The 23,392-nt window shown below is 40.5% G+C and overlaps 1 protein-coding gene across 1 annotated transcript; it reads right to left on the bottom strand.

Moving 5' to 3' along the window:
• Positions 1 to 846: 846 nt before the first annotated feature.
• On the bottom strand, positions 847 to 21,696 carry LOC139352961 (uncharacterized). Its single transcript, XM_070995872.1, has 3 exons — positions 1,997 to 21,696; positions 1,323 to 1,446; positions 847 to 1,214 (listed from the first exon to the last, which is right to left on the bottom strand). Exon 1 carries the CDS (start codon positions 12,290 to 12,292, stop codon positions 11,498 to 11,500), a length of 795 nt encoding a protein of 264 aa, XP_070851973.1. The 5' UTR covers positions 12,293 to 21,696; the 3' UTR covers positions 847 to 1,214; positions 1,323 to 1,446; positions 1,997 to 11,497.
• Between the last annotated feature and the right edge of the window lie 1,696 nt (positions 21,697 to 23,392).

The following is a 23,392-nucleotide window of genomic DNA, read 5'->3' on the forward strand; positions in this document are numbered from 1 at the left end:
TCCGTCCGGATGAACGCTGAGATCTCGGAAACTATGGGAGCTAGGCTATTGAGATTTGGCGTGCAGATTCCTGAGCTTCTTACGCAGCGCAAGTTTGTTTCGGCACAGTGCCACGCCCACTCTAACGCCCACAAACCGCCCAAAACTGTGGCTCCTACAGTTTTGATGCTAGAATAAAAATTTTAACTGAAATATATTGTTCTCATCAATACCTATCGATTGACCCAAAAAAAAGTTTGCCACGCCCACTTTAACGCCCACAAACCGCGAAAACCTGTGACGCCCACAATTTTCATGCTAGATAAAAAATTTTAACTGAAATGTATTGGTCTCGTCGATACCTATCGATTGATCCAAAAAAAAATTTGCCACGCCCACTCTAACGCCCATAACGCTTAAATCTGTATACCGCCGGTAGGTGGCGCATTTTAATCTCGCTTTGCTGCTTGCATATCTCCATAAAGCTGAGTAACGGGTATCTGATAGTCGAGGTACTCGACTATAGGGTTCTTCCTTGTTTTATATTTATTTTAAATATTTTCATATTTAGTTCCAGTAAATAGAATATTTCATTTGAATGGTTTTTATAGTTAAAATAATTATAGCCCGCCCTCAAACTCAGCATATTTTTATTTGGATTAAATAATTCTCATATTTAAATCAGACTGGGATGAACTTTAATACAAATAAAAATTGTATTTAAATTAAATATAATCCCCGTTAAAATAACTGTACTTTATGTTTGATTTAAATGTATTATTTAAACCATACTGTTAGGGTGCGTATTCAATTTAAACCAATCTGTAGTTTAAAACAAGCGTGATTTATATTTAATAAAGAACCAAATAAGTATGTGGTTTTATTGAAAATAAACTTAAACTTATAATCCAAACAATTGTTCTGCTTAAACTCTATTTTTACCATGCTAACACGTCATCATTACTTTTGTTTTAAATACATTTGTACTCAACGTAACTCTTAGAATTTATATGATACATATATACATATACATATTATACATTATTATACATATTTTTTATAATCACACATTTTTTTTGTTTTCCCACATTCGTACGTCTGCATGTGCGTACAAAACTTTCCTGCGAGTCATAGTCGTGATAATTTCTTTCGCTTGTTGGTTCCTTTAATGACGGTCCACGAATTATTTAAGATGACAGATGTGAGCAATACGGTGTAAATGTAGTCCTTGTAATCTGTGAATAAGAATATGTTATTAGATTTTTGGTAATGGCATAATTTAGAAAAAGTCAAGCTTATCATAAAAAGATAAAATTTATAAATTTAAAAAAATTATACATTACCAAGTGATACAGTTTTCTGAACTGTCTTTAATAGTTTAAGTCGCTCTTTGTTTTGCATTTGCTCTTCGTAAAAGCAAAAAACCTTTTCCTTAAATGGGTCCCATATATAAAATTGCTATAGTTGCTATAAAGAAAAAGTTAAATAGTTTTATAATAAGTTTCGAGTAGGTGTTTTTATATAAAGGGATTTAATAAGACAATAATATTGTTTTAATTTATTTCGTTTTTTATTTTTTTTTTAATTTGAAAATTAGTTACATTTAAAGAAAAATCACCTGAAAGAACCAAAAAATATTATAAAGAAATAGATGAAACGACTGCGACGCCACAGAACCGAATGCAACGGCAGCAAAGCGTCTTTTTTGCGTCTTTTTAGTGTTTTCCTTCTCGTGCATTCTACTCATTTTATCTAGTTTTCGCGCGTTTTCACTTAACTTCCTTTCATATTCTTCATTTCTTTCGCGTATTTTTTATCCACTTCATGTTTATTACCCAATCGTATATATTTTATCGTTTTTAAATGTAATTTTCTTTTGAGCTTTGTTTATTTCGTTAAATGTATTATCTAAATTTTCACGAAATAATAACGCGCTCAACAAAGAAGAAACTCAAAAAAAACGTGGACATGCACATGCCTTAATATTAAGTAATTATTGTATTTTTATTTGACTCACCTTTTTTCAGTACTTTTAACTTTTTTATTACACTTAAATTAACACTTGTATATCGAGCTCTATTAATCACTTTTACATCCGATCAGGAGAACCGCTTGCTTCGAAGTGATCGCGGGATTCGCTACAAAGCGGAGTGTCAAACTATTTCGTATATACATACATACATATGCATGTGTGCAAAAAGGACGCACAAAATCTGTCGCGTGCCGTTACTTTACAATAGAGGTCAAAGTAATGGGGAAGAAAATAAGAAAATATGTACAAATAAGTCCTTAAGTTTAATAACTTGTATATGTCAATTTAGTATCATTTATTTTATTTTATTATATTTATATATTATAAGAACATATCTTATTGTCAAAACATCGGTACACAAGAAATATTTATGTTCTTATGCACATACATATTTTCTTGACCGCCAATGTACAAATGCGAATGGAAGAAGAAGACGCGCTTGCACATTGTGCCGTTGGTTTTAGTTTTTGGTTACGGCCCAGCGTTTACAATGCACGCACATTTTTTCTTTGGCTAAGCATGTTTTTGTACTTTTAATAGTAAATTACAAAGCCAAATCTTATGTTAATTGTCATGGAAATTGAAAGAGGCTGCCGGTCGTTGGGCAGCCGTAACTAAAACCCTTTTCTTTAAATATTATTTTATTATTTATTTTTATATTATATTATATATTATTATTTATTTTATTTATATATATTGTTCTTTTGAAAATTACTAATAATTTAAATTATTTTGTGTATATGGGTCACAAACTTAATACATATACATACCTATGTAATTTGATTTATAATTTACAATTATTTGGTCAAATACAAATTTTTAAAACGTTCTATATTTAAAATAAAAGAGTAAATATTCCGAACAAATTGAAAAAGTATTTACTTGAAATATAAAAAACCATCAAATATACTATGAATTTAACTACTTATTATAATAGTTAAAACCAAGATGGCAACATTGAGTTTAAATGTGACTAACTTGTTTTTAAATAAAAATCACTTTGATTTGAATGTTTACATATTTGACATAAGGCTTAAATATGTTTTTTATTTAAATGAAAGGTTTTTATATTAAGTATGACTATGCAGGGAAGTAAAAAAAATCAAATAAAAATATATTTGATTTCACTACGCGTTTTTTCTACCAGTGTAGGTGGCGCATTTCAATCTCACTTTGCTGCTTGCATATCTCCATTTCCCTTTTGTCCCTTTAGCTGAGTAACGGGTATCTGATAGTCGAGGTACTCGACTATATCGTTCTTTCTTGTTTTATTTTTATTTTTCTGGGGTCACGGGCGTCGTTTAATTAGCGTGTAGAACGGTCGAAACCAGTTCGTTACAACATAATTTTAAAAAGAATAACAAGAAAAGACTGATATGATTTTTATTTAATATAAACTGTTTTCATTAATTCTGCGGAAACTCATAGAGGTCCCACGACAACATTTAAAGGGTTCAACAAGGATTATGTATAGAACATTATACTAATTTTTTATACAAATTAAAATTGCCGATTTGCAGAAATTGCGATTGAATTTTTTTTTATGTTTGGACTATAAGTTGCTTAGAAACTGTTATGGGAGTTATTTTTATAGGAAAGGTTGGCAAAAGTAATAACTAAGGAGTACTTTTTATTACTCGTATGAGTATACTGAGTATACTATATTCGTCGGAAAGTATGTAACAAATAGAAGGAAGCGTTTCCGATCCGAGAATAAAAATTTTAACTGAAATGTATTGTTCTCATCACGCCACTTTAACGCCCACAAACCGCCCACAAACAGCCCACAAACTTCAAAAAATCGTAAATTTGAACGCGGATATCTCGGAAACTATCAAAGATAGAGAAATGGGATCTCAGATTTAAATTCCGTAGCCTTGTACGCAGCGTAAGTTTGTTACGCGAATATGCCACGCCCCTCTAACGCCCACAAACCGCCCAAGCCTGTGGCGCCCACAGTTTTCATGCTAGATAAAAATTTTAACTTAAATGTATTAGTCTCCTCAGTACCTATCAATTGATTAAAAAAAAAAGATTGCCACGCCCACTCTAACGCCCACAAACTAACCAAGCCGTGGCGCGCACAATTTTCATGGTGGATACAAAATTTTAACTAAAATGTATTTGTCTCGTCAATACCTATTGACTGATTAAAAAAAAAGTTTGGCACGCACACTCTAAAGCGCATAACGCTTAGATCTCTCTACCGCCCACATAACCACATATTGAAATCACGGGTAGGTGGCGCATTTCAATCTCGCTTTGCTGCTTGCATATGTATCTCCATTTCCCTTTTTTCCCATTAGCTGAGTAACGGGTATCTGATAGTCGAAGTACTCGACTATAGCGTTCTTTCTTGTTTTTATTAAATCCTATATCAATGGTATAATATCGTGATACAAATATTTAATTGTTTTGAGACTATAAAGATATTCTCGAAACTTTTTACAAAGAATCACTCGTATAGTATAATTTCCCTTGGTGTCACTTGTATTATGATTTGCGATTGCTACTTTTTAACTCTTTCATGCAGTTCGATCTGCCACCTCGGTGTACTTTTTGACTATTTTTCCGAGTTCCCGACTAATTAAAGACGCCGCATTCTGATTACCTGCATCTGGATTATTGGCCAAGTCCTTACATAAATATATTTTACCCAACACTTTGTCCAAGAATGTCTTGTTTGGTTCGCTGAAACGGAAACATTAATATTCTACAGGACACGTTTCGTGTTCGAAATTGTTAGAGTTTTACGATATCACCAGATGCCACACAGACACTAAATTGATAATATAATCAATATCGTCTTTATTTATTATTAATAAATGGTGGCATTATACATAGTTGTAAACTAAAAAACATACCAGTAAGTTTGTTGTAAGTAAGTTTGTGAGGCGGAATTCGAAAAATAATTAAGAACACGGAGATCCAAAAAAAATTTCTTTAAAACTTCTTTTAACTTCATTTTTGTGCTCTACTAGTCCAACTCAACCAAGAAATACCATCATTCTTCTTGGTTCTGTAATAGGCAACAAAAGTACTCCGGCGATAGCTTTGGTTTAAACTCTTTATTTGGTAATTTCACAAGCGCTTTCCTTGAAGAGTCCCGCAACGATTCTCCCTCTTCTTCTTCTCGCTCATCTGTGTGAGCGAGGCTGGTATACGTGTCTGCGATCTCTTATGCTGCAGTACTCGGTAGAAAGGGATGACAATATAACGTTTACAGTTAACTTAAACTAGGTTTCCCGCTTATTCTATAGTACAGTGGGTGTCGTATTAATATATTACATCATATGTCGTACAGTGGGCCATGTCAGTATATGTCCTACTATAACTCGGCCATCCTGACTGTACGATCCCCTGATCACTGTGAACATCAATTAAAGTTTATTTATTTACAAAATGTGTTGCAGTTCTTATTAATTTACCTTATAAGTGATGGTAATTATTTTTTAACATATTTTATCTACGTTTTTTTTTCCTTTCATTTTGTAACATACCCAGTGCTTAATATTATTTATGCTCCATACACCTTGGTAAGGGTTGCGTGATACCTGGAATCCTTCAACATCTTTTAACAAAAATCTGTAATTTCTTAGTACTTTTGAAATTACGTACGGGCCCTTCTTCGGAATTAACTTTCTAGAGACACCAGTTGTGCTGTCGAAATTCTTGACCATAACGTAATCTCCCCTTTTATACTGTGACGGCTTTCTAGCTTTCTTATCATAGTGCAGTTTGTTGTATGCTTGTGCTTTTTCTTGACATTTTTCTGTTTTTATTCTAACGTTTTCCAGGTCTCTGTCCTCTTGTGCATCATCTAATTCTTCAAGCTTTTCTTTTAATTCGTCTACTACTTTTCCTCTTTGCTCTAAACCGAATAACATTTTGCTTGGACTTTGTTTAATACTGTATACTATATATACCAGTGTATACCAGTATATACTTACTCTGGCTCTACCAGTTTGGTTATCATTGGTCCAAGACTTCTGTTTATTCTTTCTACCTGGCCATTTGCTTGACGTGATCCTATTGCTATTTTCATATGCTTAATATCAAACTCTAACATAAAATCGTCAAGCTCCATGGAACACAGCTTCCTCTATCTGAAATAATGCACTTGCGCTTGCTGTATGCTCTAAAATAATCCTTAGGGCTATGATAACTTCTCGGGTATTTGTTGTCTTTGTGGTATATAAGCGTACACTCTTAGTAAAACCGTCCACGAAGACAAATATATGTTTCTTTGATCTTCCCGAATCGACTGGTCCATAATGGTCAATGTGGAGTTCAAAGGGCTTACTACCTTTTGGATTTGAATGTAAAAATCCTTCTTTACCTGTATTGGGGAAAATGCTACAAATTTTAGTCAATTATTTATATGGCTTACACACTTCTCCTTGGCGTTTGGAAGCCAATAACTTTTTGCAATAATATCTAACATTTTGTCTCTCCCTATATGACCGATTTGATTGTGGTATTTGAAGAGTATATGCTCTTCCATATCAATAGGTACGGTACGCCGGGGGGTAGCGGGGTACCGGTGGCGTGGTGGAATGGCGTGGGAGGCGTCGGCGGGCTGCTGCGTTGGGCTTCGGCGGTTTGCTGCTGGTGCGGTTTGCTGCTGGTGCGGTTTGCTGCTGGTGCGGTTTGCTGCTGGTGCGGCGGAAAGCGTCTAGGCTGTTGGGGAGAAAAACACTCGAAACGCGAAGTGCCCCTTGACCGAAAAGTAATACGCGAAAAAGTTCACTTGTAAAATAGGCGGGGGTACGACCGCGGTTTATTCAATATGACTGCCAAAATTTAACTACTTAAGTCTAAGCTCCGCTCTGCGCTCCAAAGCGCAGCGGACACTTCACGGAGGGGAGCTGGGAACAGCTAAACGGAACTTCGGCCAGTCGCCTACGCCTTAAGCCTGCGTACAGGCGCCGGAGAGGACCCACCCGAACACCGTCTTCTGGGCTTCTGGCAGTCCCTCGTCGACCATGTGGAAGCCCGGCTGTATCACAACAAATTGATTTAGCGTCGCTTGTGAACGGTTGTGTTTACTCTTGTGCTCTGAATTTTTTGTCTATTCTGTGATTTTTTGCGAGTGTTTTGTGTTTGTTTATTAACAAAGCTTAGTCTAACCGCTGGGTTAGTGTGTTTAGTGTTTTTTACTAGATCTCCCAGTGATTATAGTTATTTTAACATTTATATTAGATTTGTTTAATCTACTAGCTTTGTTAGTGTAATTCTTATACTCACTAAACTTGCTAAAACTCTTCGATTCTCACTCTCTCTCCCGCTCTATATTACAACTGTAACTTAAAGTCTCTCTGAACCTGCCAAATTTCTGGTAGACTTTTGGTGTGCAATTCTCTTGTCTCTCTCTCTCTCTCTCTCTTGCTTGCTTTACATTGTAACTGTTCCTGCGTAAAGTTGTCAGTGTCCCACAAGCAACGCTCAATCGATAGAAGATTTTTTCTCTCGTGCTCTCTTACGTTTAAATTATTACGCGATCTCGCGCTCTTATTTTTTTCGTGTTTTGTGCCTTTGTGGTTTTGGAATTTGATCCCAGTGCCAAATTTACTCGAGGTATTATTCATATATTATTCTATTTTATTTAATCTCCTTAAAATGGCTCTTGTCTGCTCTAAGAAAAATTGTACTCTTTCGTCTTCAACTAAAGACCCTTTTATTTTCTGCTGGCTCTGCGAGTCGATAATGCACGTTAAATGCGCAGGATTTTCTGGTAGAGTCAAAGACTTTATTGATCAGAATTCTGGACTCATGTGGTCATGTGGATCCTGCAAGGAAATGGTTGTTGAGATGAGCGGCTTCATGAAGCAGACTCGAGACAGCCTTTTGAATCTCTCTGGTGCTTTTAAACAGCTCAATGAGGGGTTCAATTCCGTTTGTGCCCAATTTAATAATAAAAAATTACTAACTGAGTCGCCTAAACGTAAAAAAACCAGCTCAGCGGCAGTTAATACGGTCACGGTATCCACCCCAAATCCGAACTTGGTGGCTGCAGCAGTCTCTGTTGACACTGTGGTAAGTGAACCTACTGCGCCTATGGATACAGCTGTTTTAGGTGAAGTCACTGCTTCTCGAAGTCGGGTGGTAAATAAACCTTCAGTGCCGACTACGGTGCCGACCGTACCTATAGGTACAGAAGTTACCGTTTCTGGTTCTCAGCTTAGTGAGGTGTAATCTGCTGCTGGGGGTCGTAAGAAATTATCAGTTGTTCCACAAAGAAAACAATTATTTGTTTCGAGATTCACTCTAGATACCACATCTGAGGATGTTTTGGAATTTATTCGTGAAAAATTCCCATCCGAGAATATTTCAGTGGAACAATTTAGATTTTCATATGCTCGTAGTATATCGTCGTTTAAAATATTTGCTCCGCCTGATGTGTTTAAGGTACTACTTTCTGAAAGCTTTTGGCTTAATGATGATTTAGTAATAAAAGAATTTGTTCCCAATAAACCGAGAACAAATAACAGACCTTCCACGGCGCCAAAAAACTAAAAAGTTTATTTTTGGCCTATCAAAATGTTAGGGGACTAAATATGAAGCTACCCAAGCTTTATGCTGACTCCTCTGCATTTACTGCTGATATTTTGGCTTTTACGGAAACTTGGTTGAAGCCAGAGATATCTGACAATGAAGTTCTGTCAAACAATTTTAATGCCTATAGGACCGATCGCTCCTCACGTAGGGGAGGCGGTGTGCTGATTGCCGTTAGCACTAGCCTAACTTCCGAGAGAATTCACTCTGATACTCCTAATGAAATTGAATTTGTTAGTGTGAAAGTTTCCTTGCAATCATTCTCAATATTTGTTACATGCTCCTATATTCCACCTGGCTCTGATTTAATAATTTATGAGCACCACCTGTCTGCGATAAAATCTGTTCTATCCCTTCTTTCTAACAGTGACCTTTTGATTGTTTAGGGTGACTTTAATCTCCCTGGTATTTCTTGGTCTCCTCCTACTGACTCACTAGTCGCTACACCTCTATCCGCCCATGATTTTGTTGATGGTCTTCTAGAATTATCGTTACAGCAAGTAAGCTTTATACGGAATTCATTAAATAGACAACTAGATCTTGTGTTTGTTTCAGACCCGTCTGAAGTCACGGTATCTAGAATTGACGCTCTTGTTGTACCTGAAGACCGATATCATCCAACAATGGAATTGACAATCTGCCTCCCATGCGTTGAGAGGGTATCAAACTAAAGTGAGATGTTTCCGAAAATGTAACTTTAAAAAACTTAACGACATGATTTCTCAATATAATTGGACAGAATTGTACAATTGTATCGATATTGAAAGCGCCACTGAACACTTCTTTATAGTGTTAAATACCTTTTTTAATGAATGCGTTCCTGATAGGTTTCCTTCAAAGACAAACAGGCCACCTTGGTTTACCAATGCGATTCAAAGACTTAAAAACCTTAAGACAAACACTTATAAAAAGTATAAGAAATCGGGTAAGCCATCTGATTTTTCGAAATATGTGGTGGCTCGATCGGATTTTAATGTTCTTAATAGTCATTGCTATTCTATATATTTAAGTCGATGTAAATTTGAATTTTCAAATGATCCGAAGCAGTTTTATAACTTTGTCAATGCCAAGCGTAAGTCGTCAGCATTGCCTTCATCGGTACGTTTTAACTCAATGGAGGCATCGACGGATTCTGAAATTGCTGATTTATTTGCCGAGTTTTTCCAAACTACTTATAGTTCGGCTGCTTGGTCAAATTCTAACTACCCTAATCCCTTAAATAAGGCAAATTGTATCTTTACCCCTGAAATTACGGAAATTTCTCTCGTAAGAGACTTAGAAAAAACAACGCCAACTTATTCTCCCGGTCCTGATGGACTCCCCGGGTGTGTGCTTAAGTTTTGTGCGTCAACCATATGTAAACCGATTCTTAAACTTTTTAATTTGTCTATTTCATCGTCAGTTTTTCCTACTATCTGGAAGCACTCTTTTATCATTCCACTTCACAAAAAGGGTGCGAAGGCGGATGCCCAGAATTACAGAGGTATTTCTAGATTGTCGGCAATTCCTAAAGCATTTGAACGTATTATTACTTCTCATTTGCAACATTTATGTTCCTCGCTAATATCACCGTGTCAGCATGGTTTTGTTAAGCGAAGATCGACTACCACCAACCTTCTGGAATTGTCATCTATTGTAATAATTGGATTTAAGAATAAAATGCAGACTGACGTTATATACACTGATTTTAGTAAGGCCTTTGACTCTGTCAACCACTCTCTTCTCTTATTCAAATTAAATCAGCTTGGGTTTCCATGTAATCTATTAACTTGGATTTCAAGTTATTTGAATGGTAGGACTCAGAGGGTTATATTCAAGAACGCTGCCTCAAAACTGATCTATGTGACATCTGGAGTGCCTCAGGGTAGTCATTTGGGCCCTTTGCTGTTTACTTTGTTTATTAACGATCTTCCCTCTATCATAACACACTCTCGTGTACTAATGTATGCTGATGATGTTAAGCTTTGTTTATCACATAATGATATAGCGTCGGGTTTCAACTTACAGTCAGATATTGATTGTTTTCAGGGATGGTGTGAGTATAACCTTTTAAATTTGAACTGCCTTAAATGCAACGTTATGACTTTTCATAGAGGTACTCCTACTTTTGTTAGTTACTCTCTTCAAAATACGCCACTCGACCGTATATATTCAGTTAATGACTTAGGCGTTCTTCTGGACCCAAAACTTAAATTTGACTGCCACATAATGTCCACTGTCAGCAAGGCCATGAGTGTTCTTGGGTTTATAAAGCGTTGGTCAAAAGAATTTGATGACCCTTATACAACCAAATTATTATTTACCTCCCTTGTCCGTCCTATTTTGGAATATTGTTCTTCGATTTGGAGTCCACAATACCAAGTGCATATTGACCGTATTGAGTCGGTACAAAAAAAATTTCTTCTTTTTGCCCTTCGTAGTTTGAACTGGGATCAAAACATAAGGCTACCTTCCTATCAGAGTAGATTACTATTGCTTAATTTACCTACCCTTGCAAATCGTAGAACAATGCTTGGTACTATTTTTATGCAAAATCTTATAAGAGGTGATATTGATTCTGTAGAACTTGTAAACCGCCTAACTTTCAATGTTCCTGTTAGACTAACACGAAATTATTATCCCCTAAATTTGCCACGATGTACATCTAATTTTTGTCTGCACGAGCCCTTTCGCGTTCTATGTAATAATTATAACAACCTTTATCATTTAATTTGCACTTCAACTTCTATCCCGGTATTAAAAACTAATATTTTAACTCATTTGCTTCATTCTTAGATGCTTCTTTTATTTTCATTTGTGTCCCGTCTCTATTTGTTTTTTGTATCTTCCTCGCGAACTCGTATTTTTTGCCCAAATTGATAAAAGGGCCCCGCGCATAACAAGCACGTGCTTGGTGTCGTTGGGCCACTTGTTTGTACTGCTCGTAGTGCATCAACGTCCATCATATATCACCTTCGGGTAGACGTCCGCGCCCAGGTTCAAGAAAATAGTGGCTGGCCGATGGAAACGCTCATCCGCGAGCGGTACCTCCTTAAACTTCTTGACGACGCTCTCACTGAGCGCACGGATGGGGGTGCAAATGCGCACGTTGGGCTCGATCTTGAGGACCACTTCGAGCTTGATGGCCTCGTCGACCTTCGACCGAATCGTCGCCTTACAGATGCTCTCATCGCCCACGTTTGTTGTCGGCAGATGCAGGGATGCATCGATGGAGTTTGTCGGGGTGCACGGATCGATGAGTGCGGCGGTGTCGAACGCCTTCTCCCCTGTCTCGACGATCACCAAAGCAGTCGGGAGGACGTTGACGCTATGACGCTGGAGAAGTGCCGCGAGCGACGGAGCTGGTGTCGAGGATGCTGAGCGCGGTGGAAGGGCAAGCGTTTGGCGAGTTTGCGGATCTTGCCGGCGCGAACGCTGCGGAGAAGTGGGCTGTTGCTTGGAGCCGGACTTTTTCCGGGAAACAAGTTCGTGCATGTGGAGCAGCGTGTGATGGTTCCGGTTGCACGTTCTGCACCGGTCACCGCTACGACAGCTCCCAGTGGAGTGCTCGTGTGCGAGACAGTTCGCGCAAGCGGCTGCCTGCAGCCGCTTCTCTGTGCTCAGCTTTAGGAACCTCTGACACTTCCGACGAGGATGGATTCCGCGGCAGACTCGGCATCGGTAGGACTGAGTACCTCGAGTACGTCTGCTATCCAATGCCTGAGCGCTACGTGGACGGGGAGCCATTTTCCCGTTTAGAGTGTGGATAAGGAAAAAACAAACAGGGCTGATTAACAATGACGTGGATAATGGCTACGGACTTAGGTGTGTAAGAAACGCGGCTCGTTACGAAGTAGTTTTGGACGGCTCTCTTGGAAGAAGAACCACCTTGTTCCCAGATGTAGGAAGTAGAACCGCGGAGTTAAGAGGTGTGTTGATAACTGATTTATTCTTCATTTGGTACATGTTTATATACTACTTGGAACACGGAAGTTTGGTGTAATGATTAGTGAAGTAAGATATATTCTAAAGTAGGTCAGAGAATAATGATTATGATAGCAGTTTGAGTAGTTGGCTTTGCGTAGTTGGCTGACACTGCAAAATGTGTTGACTGCATTGGCGGGTCAGTGTGCCGTTGAGTCGGTGAGACGGTGAGTTAGTGAGACATATAATATGCTGATCAGCAATTCTCATATGCAGTGGGTGGTACTGAGCGCCTGGTACTGTTCCCAACTTGGCTACTGCTTGATTTGTTGGGTGTGGTCATGTTGAGTACCTTTGGGTACGAACATTCTCCCCCCCATTGAGGGGTTCCCTCAATTAAGTCGTGATGTCAGCTCTTGGCCGAATTGTATAGGAAACACCTAACAAATCAATGACCGAGGTGGATCCTTCCTTAAACTGCGGCGGCTCATGTTTGTGATTCAGGTCACTCATACCTTCTTGATGCTGCTTAACACTCCCCGTTGCGATAAAATTTACATTGGATACGGCTACATGCTCTAAGATTATGTTGTCCTAGGTGACAAATCTTACAGCTCTTTTCGTTGTGAACTGACTGATGGCGGAGTGTTGCTGTAGGTTGAGCGCTTATCGTCTCCAGCATGCAAGCGCGCCGCTCAATAAACGTCAGTACACTCCATAACGTTGGTATTTCCGTTGGTGCATCCGCTGAATTTTCTAGAGCAGCTAGAGACTGCTGGTCTATTTTTCTTCTGATAAGAAAACACAGGATTGGATCCCAGGATTTTGTGCTCACATCGAGGTTTTTAAGAGTACTCACTGAGTTTTTGATAGTGTCATGTAAGGCCCTTAGTTGGCGCGAGGAGCCGTCTATAGGCTTATGGTCCATAATTTTTGCAATGGCGGCGAATACTAGTATTTTTCCGTTCTGGTACCTGGCCTTTAAACGCAACCAGGTGTCGTCATAGCCACCCTGTGAGAAGGCTGTGTCTGTCAAGACGTTTTTCGCTTCACCATGAAGTGAACTCTGTAGAATATGTAGTTTTTGACTTTCCGAATATGGTTTATTATGTACCAATTCCACAAAGAGATCATGGAACCGTGGCCAGTCTAGATACTCGCCGTTGAACTCCGGAATGCTAATTGGCGGAAGTGCCAAGTTTAGGGTCATTGGCGAGTCGTTTTCTCGAAGCAAATTTATTTCGTATTCCTCGTATAATGTGTGGAATTGAGCTAGCTCTGCTTCTGCCGGGGCTGCGGCCCCAGGTGTGCTGTCCAATTCGTCGTGAGCTTGCCTCAGCAACGCCCAATGGAGATCCTGGTGCCTTTGTAGGGCTGGGGTGGGGGGCTAATGTTAATGATGACTCCAATTCGTTGCATCTTCTCTGCAACTGTCGGATCACCGTGTCAATTGTGGAATCTCCTTTGACTTGATCTCTTGTTGAGATCTTGATGTTGGCCGAAGTTCGTCTCGGGGCCTTCGGAAGCCCGCTTCCAGTCGGCATGTTGTCCAGAAAGATATTCTGATATTTTTCGACCAGCTCCTTAAGTGCTACTACTCGTGCATAGTACTCACTTCCAGTGGGTAATGCCGCTTGCTGGACTTCTTCATCTAGGTCGCAAATAGGTCGAATAATAGCCGTCTCGGTGGCGTCGGTCGGCAGAATCCTTGCCATAATTCTTAATGAGCTGTTGGATTTTACCTTGCAGCTAGTTTTGGGTGTCTAGTAATCGACTGTGTGATTGGATGAAGCTGAGTATCCTGTGAAGCTGGATGAAGCTGACGTTCCTTTGACGCTGGAAGAAGAAGCGTATCCTGTGAAGCTGGATGAAGCTGTTAGTCCTGTGAAGCTGGATTAAGCTGAGTATCCTGTGAAGCTGGATGAAGCTGAGTATCCTGTGAAGTTGGATGAAGCTGACGTTCCTGTGACGCTGGAAGACGAAGCGTATCCTGAGAAGCTAGATAAAGCTGAAGTTCCTGTGACGCTGGAAGAAGAAGCGTATCCTGTGAAGCTGGATTAAGCTGAGTTCCCGTGACGCTGGAAGAAGAAGCGTATCCTGTGAAGCTGGATTAAGCTGAGTTCCTGTGACGCTGGAAGAAGAAGCGTATCCTGTGAAGCTGGATTAAGCTGAGTTCCTGTGACGCTGGAAGAAGAAGCGTATCCTGTGAAGCTGGATAAAGCTGAGAGTCCTTTAGTGGGGGGGGGGTTGCTTGAGTGTAATCCGTTGTTGTTAAAGGATCATGTCGGGGTCACCAATGTTTGTGCCTAACCGAAGTAGACACTTCTGGGTCACACCGCAGGACACGGGGGTAATGAGCACTTGACGCTGGCATGGGGACGCTTTGCTGGCAGGACGATCGCGTTGCGGCAATGGTAACGATGGTTACCGCGATGCCGGACCACAGGCGATGCTGAACTGCGCTGAGGTAGAGCTAACGTGGTTAGCTGCCAGTTGAGATAGTGTATTACGAGCCCTGTTCCCAGATGTAGGAAGTAGAACCGCGGAGTTAAGAGGTGTGTTGATAACTGATTTATTCTTCATTTGGTACATGTTTATATACTACTTGGAACACGGAAGTTTGGTGTAATGATTAGTAAAGTAAGCTATATTCTAAAGTAGGTCAGGGAATAATGATTATGGTAGCTGACACTGCAAAATGTGCTGACTGCATTGGCGGGTCAGTGTGCCGTTGAGTCGGTGAGACGGTCAGTTAGTGAGACATATAATATGCTGATCAGCAATTCTCATATGCAGTGGGTGGTACTGAGCGCCTGGTACTGTTTCCAACTTGGCTACTGCTTGATTTGTTGGGTGTGGTCATGTTGAGTACCTTTGGGTACGAACAGAGTCTATTCTTCCGAGTCGCCACTCATTTGAGGGCAAATTGTCATCCTTAATGATGACCAAATCGCCGACACGCAGATTTTCTGTGGGGACTTGCCACTTCTTGCGCTTGTGGAGCTCCTTAAGGTACTCATCCTTCAATCGAGTGCGGAATTGTTGATGGAGAGACTTTTAGTGCAGCCACCGTTTCAGAATTTACTTGAATTCGCCCTTTACTTCAGATTCCACTATGGATAGAAGAGGTCCACCAACAAGAAAGTGTCCTGGTGTCAACGCTAAGAGATCAGTTGGATCCTCGGACATGGGAGAAAGTGGTTTGGAATTCAGACAAGCTCAGATTTTCGCTAGCAGAGTGGACAGCTCTTTAAAGGTGTACTTCCGTGTAGCGGTGGACTTGTAAAACAAGGTCTTGAAGGTGCCCAAGGAGGAATGAATTGAAAGGTGAGCTGCTGATGACTATACGCATCAGTCACAGACTCTTTAACGGTTTACAGAAAGTCTCGAGAAAACACGGTGGAAGCGCCGACGAAGGTCTTTCCATTGTCGGACTGGACTTGGCGAGGATACCCTCTTCTAGATACGAAACGAGCGTAAGCGGCAAGAAACCTTTCAGTCGTTAAGTCGGATGTAGGCTCTAGATGGATGGCATTTGTAGAAAAACAAACGAAAACCAACACATACTCTTTCGTAATGAGACAAGCTCTTCCGGTATAATTTTTTATATCAAACGGGCCTGCGTAGTCCATCCCTGTGTACGTGAACGGACGGGAAAAAGACATCATCTGGACTTGCAATCTCTTTTTGTGGATAACGCTGACCTTGCAGGAGTTAACCACTGCTTTTACCAAGTTCTTTATTCTCGGATCCCAGTATTTGGACCGGGTGAGACGCACCACTAACTGGTTACCACCATGTAACGAAATGAGATGCGTGAATTTTACCAGAAGCCGCGAGAGTGCACATTCGTACAGCAGGATTATCGGATGTCGTTCATCATACCGCAAACTGTCGGAGGCCGTTACGCGGCCGCATGCCCTGAATAGCCCTTTCTTATCTAGAAAGGGGTTCAGGGAGAGAATCGAACTTGCCGCGGGCACAGGACGCTTCTGACTCAAGCAGCGGTACACTTCAGAAAAATACCTGCGCAGAGTGCAAATTGTCATGAGTTCTTCCGCGGTGGCAACGTCCTGGGCCTCTAGACGGACCCCGGAAAGCGGTGATTGTCTTCGACATCGTTGGAAAAGTCGATGGACATACGTGAGGACCCACAAAGCTCTATCTAAATTGGAAAAGCGATCTGGGAAATCTTCTGTCGGCATAGACGCCACATGGACTTTAACGGCACGCTTTTCGATCTCAGTCACCTCAGGTCAGTTCCCTGGCTGGGCCAATGATCGCGTGGACGTTGCAGCCAAGTGGGTCCATGCCACCAAAGCGGGTTATCCACCAGCTCTTGAAGGGGAACTCCTCGACTAGCCAAATCAGCTGTATTATGTTCGGGTTGAACGTGCGACCAATTGGCCGCCTCAGTGGACTCGGTAATCTTCGTCACCCTGTTGGCAACGAACGTTGTCCAATGGCACGCTGGTTTGGCTAACCATGCTAGCACAATCGTGGAATCGGTCCAACAATGGAATTTTGAGGTCAGCCTCGGCATACAAGGTGAGTTCCAAGGTAAACAGGATTTTTTTAATCTAGCGCCCTCTAGTGCCGCTATCTATATGTCAACAGGTGCGTCAGAATCTGCTATCGTTTATCGACTTCTAGTAAAAATTTCATGACATTTCATCTATTGGAAGTGAGGTTATTGCGTTTTAAGTGTCAGTATGTTTTTGTCATCGGTGCGAAAATGAGCTTCGAACAAAGAGCCAACATTAAATTTTGTTTTAAAATTGGCAAAACTTTTACCGAAACGTTTCAATTGATGAAACAAGTTTATGGCGATGATTGCCTATCCCGTAGCAGAGTGCACGAGTGGTTTCAACGTTTTCAAAGTGGTCGTGAGGACATAAATGACGATGAACATGTGGGCCAATTAAAATCCGTGATCACCGAAAATTCCATCGAAACTTTGCGTGAATTCATAAAAAATCAGCCGAAATCATCATTGAAATTCATGGAAATAGAATTGAACATCTCCAAAAGATCGATTTATCGCATTTTGACCGAACATTTGGGCTTACAAAAGGTGTGTGCACGGTTTGTTCCGCACAAATTGACTGACGTCCAAAAATTGCTCAGAATTCAACATTCGAAAGACATTAAAGAGGCAAAAAAAGACCCGAACTTCCTTTACAAGATTGTGACTGGTGACGAAACGTGGTGTTTTCAATATGATCCCGAAACGAAACGCCAGAGTGCTGAATGGAAGGCGCCGGACGAGCCGAAACCCAAAAAATCGCGCTTTTATGATTCCAAGGGTATTGTCCACAAAGAATTTGTTCCACCCGGCCAAAACGTTAGTGCGGTATTCTACCTTGGAGTCTTGAAGCGTTTGGTGCGCCCTACTCGACGTGTTCGGCCCGAATATCGCGAAGATGGAAGTTGGCGTTTGTTGCACGATAATGCGCCGTCTCATCGATCGACGCTTGTGTCCGACTGTTTGACCAAAAATCACATTTTAAACATCAACCACTACCCGTATTTACCTGATATGGCACCGTGCAACTTCTACCTTTTCGGAAAGAAGCATTTGCCGATGAAAGGAAAGCGTTATGCAGACGTAGAGGCCATTCAAAAGGCTTGCACCGGCATACTGGCGGCCATACCGGGCCATACCATACCGTTTGGACCGTGCAAAACGCTGTATTAAAGCAGAAGGAGACTATTTTGAATAAAATAAATTGATTTTGCCGAAAAAACTATTTGTTCTGTCTTTTTATTTAAAGTCCTGTTTACTTTGGAACTCACCTTGTATTAGGAAGAATGGCTTCAGCCATCTCGGACAAAAGGAGAGCCCCACATAACTCCAGCCTGGGAAGGGACACCGTTTTGACTGGCGCCACACGCGTCTTGGCCGTGAGCAAGTGCACCATCGTCTTATGGCCCACTCCTAAGCGCACATAGATCGCAGCACCGTATGCCTTTTGCGAGGCGTCACAGAATCCGTGATGCTCTACGCGGAACTCTGGACGGCAGGAAACCGACCTGGGTATTCTGACCTGGTCTAGCTCTGGAGAAAGCTGTTCCACCTTTGGCACATCTCAGTTGGAAGTTTATCGTCCCAACCTAGATCCTGGAGCCAAATCTCTTGCATAAAGATTTTGGCACACACAACAAATGGGGCGAGCCAGCCTGCTGCATCAAACAGTTTGGCAATTTTGGAAAGGACTTGGCGTTTCGTGGGGGAGATTTAACGTTTTCAGGATCACGAAACGGAAGACTTACGACATACCTGCCGCTATAATTTCTCGTAGTCGTCCGGAGAAAATTTTCCTCACAGGTCAATTCGGAAGATTTTGTCACTTTTACTGGCAGATCCTCCACCTCCCAAAATTTGATGAGAAGCTTATCCAGGGACGTGTCAACCGTGTGGGAGATTCGCGTGGAAAAAGCGGAAATCTGATTTTCCCTTGGAGCAGGAACGGTTCCTGTTAGGATCCACCCGATGGCAGTACGTCTGCCCCGACCAGAATATCTATCTATGCGTTCTCGTAGAACTTTGGATCCGCTAGTGGCAGTTCGGGAAGATCCGTAGAAACTGTTGCGGAATCGGACAAGATGGGAGGTTTCCAGATTATTGAGGAAGAACAATAGGCCGTGGTACTTATTTGCAGGCCAAGCCTGGTCGGAGAACGGATGGTAAACTGACAGAGCTTTTTGGATTCAGCGGATACTGTCTGGTTTAAGCCTGATACTTGGGCTCGGATTACCTGGTGAGGCAACTTAATTAATTTGAACAGCCGCTCAGAAATAAAGGTTGCCTCTGATCCTGAATCTATCAAGGCACTAGCTTTAAAATTCGACCCCAGGTGACATATGTCAATTATGGCCTGTCGGCCGTACGTCGTCTATGGCTTCTAAGGTCCGGTGACGCTCCGTAAGGAAGGCGTTCAGTTCCTGCCACGTCGGAATCTCTGCCTTGTTGTGCAGGGACTGTTCCCACAAGGATAGCGTGAGCTTAGGAAGTTTGGAGGAGCACATGTACACTAAGAGGCAATCCCAATTTTCGGTTTCAATTCCGGACATTTCTGAAGCCGTAAGGCAACCCTGGATGGCACGTTGAAGTTCACGGATAGCTGACCCAGATTCCTGATTAACGGACTGCACATTGAAAAGTATTTTTAATTGGCTATTTACTAACAACCGCTTGTTTTCGAAGCGCTCAGTTAGTTTAGCCCAAGCTGAGCGAAAGCCGTCGTTAGTAAAGGGGGAGTTCGACACTATCGTGTGTGCATCGCCGCATGTTTTGGCATTTAGGTGAAACAGTTTTTCGACTGGCGTCAGCCTTGGATTGTTTATATAAATGGCCGTAAACAGAGCCATCATCCAGAGGAAATGTAAGTCTGGGTAGGAACAGCTTGAACTTGGGGAGCCTGGGCTATCATATCCGCGATCTGAGCCCCACATCTCTCGTAAACGGAATAGCAGTAGCCGTATTTAGCCTTGGGAACTGGCAAACTATCAGCTGCACTGTCTCCGGCTTCTGCTATGCACCCGGTGCATTCATCGTATTCTACCTTGATGCGGTCCCTTAACGCGCGTATTTCTTCGCGGCGGATGTTCAGCATGGATAGAGTAGGAGGGAGCGGCGAAGGAGTGTTTGTTCTGGATTCAAACTCACTCAGCCGATCTGAGACCGGAATAAATTTGCTTAGAGCGATTTGGGAAGGTGCTAGTGCCATTTTGAAGTTTGCACGGGTGACCCTTTTTCGGGGCGACGAGGTCTTGGCGCTTATTTCGGGTGTGGGCGGATCTACGGATATGCCTGGGACCTGGAATATACAACTTGTTGTTATCCCTTCCAACGGACATTTAAAAGAAATTACCTTTTTTTTGGGTCAGAATCTGCTTGCCTTTGTTTATATCGGATAAATAGGAAACCTGGCTCACTTCTAGAACAGTGGAACGAGGTGGCGACAAAAAAAGTAGTGGATCGGAGAAATAGAAATGGAAGCAAGTACCGACCTGGTTACTTTGCGAAATTAAACCCAATGATACGGATTGGGAACGGTGAGTGATGAGTTCGTATATCACCCGTGGAGAAATAAAACTATAATATCTAACCGTTTTGGTATATGTATATTGTAGTTGTGATCAAGTTTGGTATATACTTTGTTTTTTAGTGCTGGTATTTTTTGCGTTTGAAATAAATTGAGGGGGAAAAATACCAAATATGTGTTAATATGTAATCCCCGGTGGAGTAATTGTATTATTTCGCCTTTATTTAAACGTCTGAATGAAGACAAATACCAAAATATGCCAATAAGTTGTTGGCCGGAGGAAGCTATTGGTTGATTATTTAGTATTAGAGTGTTGTTTTAATTTAATTTAATATTCCGACGGAAAAAATACTAAAATATATCAAACAAATTGGTGGTCGGAGGATGCTATGCATGCGGTGGAGTGCTGGTATTATTTTCCCTGGATAAATAAATTTTACGGAATAAATACCAAATACCGAAATAATTCTAAAAAGTTTGACGGTGGTAAATAAAAAACAATGACCAAAAAAATGTTCACGTCGGTTGGTGTAATTTTAATTTTATTATTTTTAACCGGATGACCGACGGAAAACTTTAATTAGTCTGAACGGGATGGTGGAGTTAAAATTATATGTTAATGTACGTAGATATTTGTGTATGTAGATTTGGATATGTATGTAGATATTTGTGTATGTAGATTTGGATATGTATGTAGATATTTTTATGTATGATATGTGTGTATGTATGTAATGTTCGCAGTTTTTAAATTTATTAAATAATTATTGCAGGCGGTATATGTGTTGTGGTGAACGTTTTCGATTTATTGTATGTGGACTGTATTTGGAAAAACGAAAAAATATGTGCAAGTATTTTAGCGGCTGCGGATATACAGTGAGAAAATCTCGGAAAGTTTTGGGGGTCTGAATTGGCAGAACACTGGAAATTAATTAATTCTCACTGTAAGCTTGGCTTATATTTGCAAAATGTTTTTTCTAAGCTTGGAATTTTTTCTCAATTTTATATATGTGTATGTAAGTATGGATGAGCGGCCAAATGCAATTAAAAACGGAGTCGGAAAAATTGGCAATATGGCCGCACGTAGCAAAAGGAAAATCGAAGAAAAAAATGGCGAAGTAATTTATAAATTGCCATTGTCGAATTTAATCAGACTTAGATTTTGGACAAATCGTACAGAAAGTCAAACGAATTATTTATTTATTTATTTACAAACTGCTTGCTTAAAGTTAAAACTAAAGCAACAGGGGTAGGCAGCCATAGCTACTTAGGCTTTAGGCTGGCTTAAAGTCTATAGTTCAATTTTCTATTCGGTTCTTAATTACTAAGGGTATAGTTCATTCATGGTATTCGCTTCTTAATTAATAAATTACATTTCAGGTGTATTAACAAAGTATCTTAATTATAAAAGGTTTAATAAGTTAGATTTCTTAAGGAAATCGAGAAGTTGAAGGAGGTTGGTGGTCGTAGGATTGGAAAGAAGTGGAGTAAGGTTATTATTCGGGATGTGGGTTCGGTTGTAATTAAATGCAGTGCATTCGTTAAGGATATGGTCTATTGACATTGAGTTATTATTGCAGAACTTACAGGGGTTGTCTGTAGCCTGAAGGAGTCTGAATTCATGGGTAAGTCTGGTGTGGCCCAGGCGTAATCTTATGATTCGGGTTTGGTCTTTTCGTGTTAGTTTGACTATTTCTTTAGCTTTTGTGTAGTCGCTTATGTTAAGATGGTTGCTGTTTATGGATTGGTACCAACTGGAGGAGTATTGGAAAAGATTGAGGGAGGTGCTACAGAAATGTTTTTTTAAAAATCTGTTTATGTCGGATTGGTTAATATTGTGTGTGGTGATCAGCGGTGCGATAGTTGCGTTTTTTGCGGCTTCGTCAGCAAATTCGTTGCCACTAATACCAACATGGCTCGGAACCCACAGGATTTTTATTTTGGGGTAGGCGTTATTTATTATACCACGAATTTTCGTGGGATAATAAGCGGAATTGTCTATGTTTAGAATCGAGTGAATTGCGGAAAGGGAGTCAGAGCAGATACAGATTTTTCCTTTGTTATTAAGGCCTATCTCGGTGGCTTCTAGTATTGCGATAATTTCTGCAGTATAAACTGATGTATAGTTTGGAAGGATGGCTCTTTTTAGAACAATGTTCTCTGTGGTTATGGCATAAGCAGTTGTGTCTTGGTTTTGTGATGCGTCCGTGTATATAAAAGTGTAGTTGGTCAGTTTTGATTTTATGTCGAGAAATTCTTTTCTTAATATTGGCATGCTTGTTGTTGCTTTTTTATATTGGCTTAAATGTGTGTCTATAGCATCTGATTGTAAGTGCCAAGGGGGTTTCGATTTTGGTAAGATTTTTGCTGGGCTTATAGGGAGACCTAGGCTTGCACAGGACATAATAGTTTTGTGTAGGACTGAGTTCCTGTATTTCAGAGTATGCTTTTTTGTAATTTTATCTATTATTGATTTTAGAGGGGTATCCGATGATTGCGTTATTGTATTAGACATTTTGGCTTGAAGATGATTTGTTCTAATGTCTAAGGGTGGTATGTTCGATTCTAAGTGTAAGTTAATGACGGGTGTTGAGCAGAAGGCTCCTAGTGCTGAACGGATTGCATTGTTGAGAAGGGTTTGGATCGGTTTGATTTGCGATTTCGGAGCTAGACCATAAAATGGTAAGCCGTAGTCTATTTTTGACAAACATAGACATCTGACTATTTGGACTAAGGTCAGTGGCTGGCAGTTATATTTATCGTTTGAGAGGCATTTTATAATATTAATTGAGTTTGTTAAGGATTTTGCTAGTTTATTTATGTGGGGTTGCCATTTGTATTTTGTGTCGAATGATAAGCCTAGCATTGTTAGTTCCGC

The sequence above is a fragment of the Drosophila suzukii genome, chromosome 3 (assembly GCF_043229965.1).
Source record: "Drosophila suzukii chromosome 3, CBGP_Dsuzu_IsoJpt1.0, whole genome shotgun sequence".
NCBI classification, from domain to species: domain Eukaryota; kingdom Metazoa; phylum Arthropoda; class Insecta; order Diptera; family Drosophilidae; genus Drosophila; species Drosophila suzukii.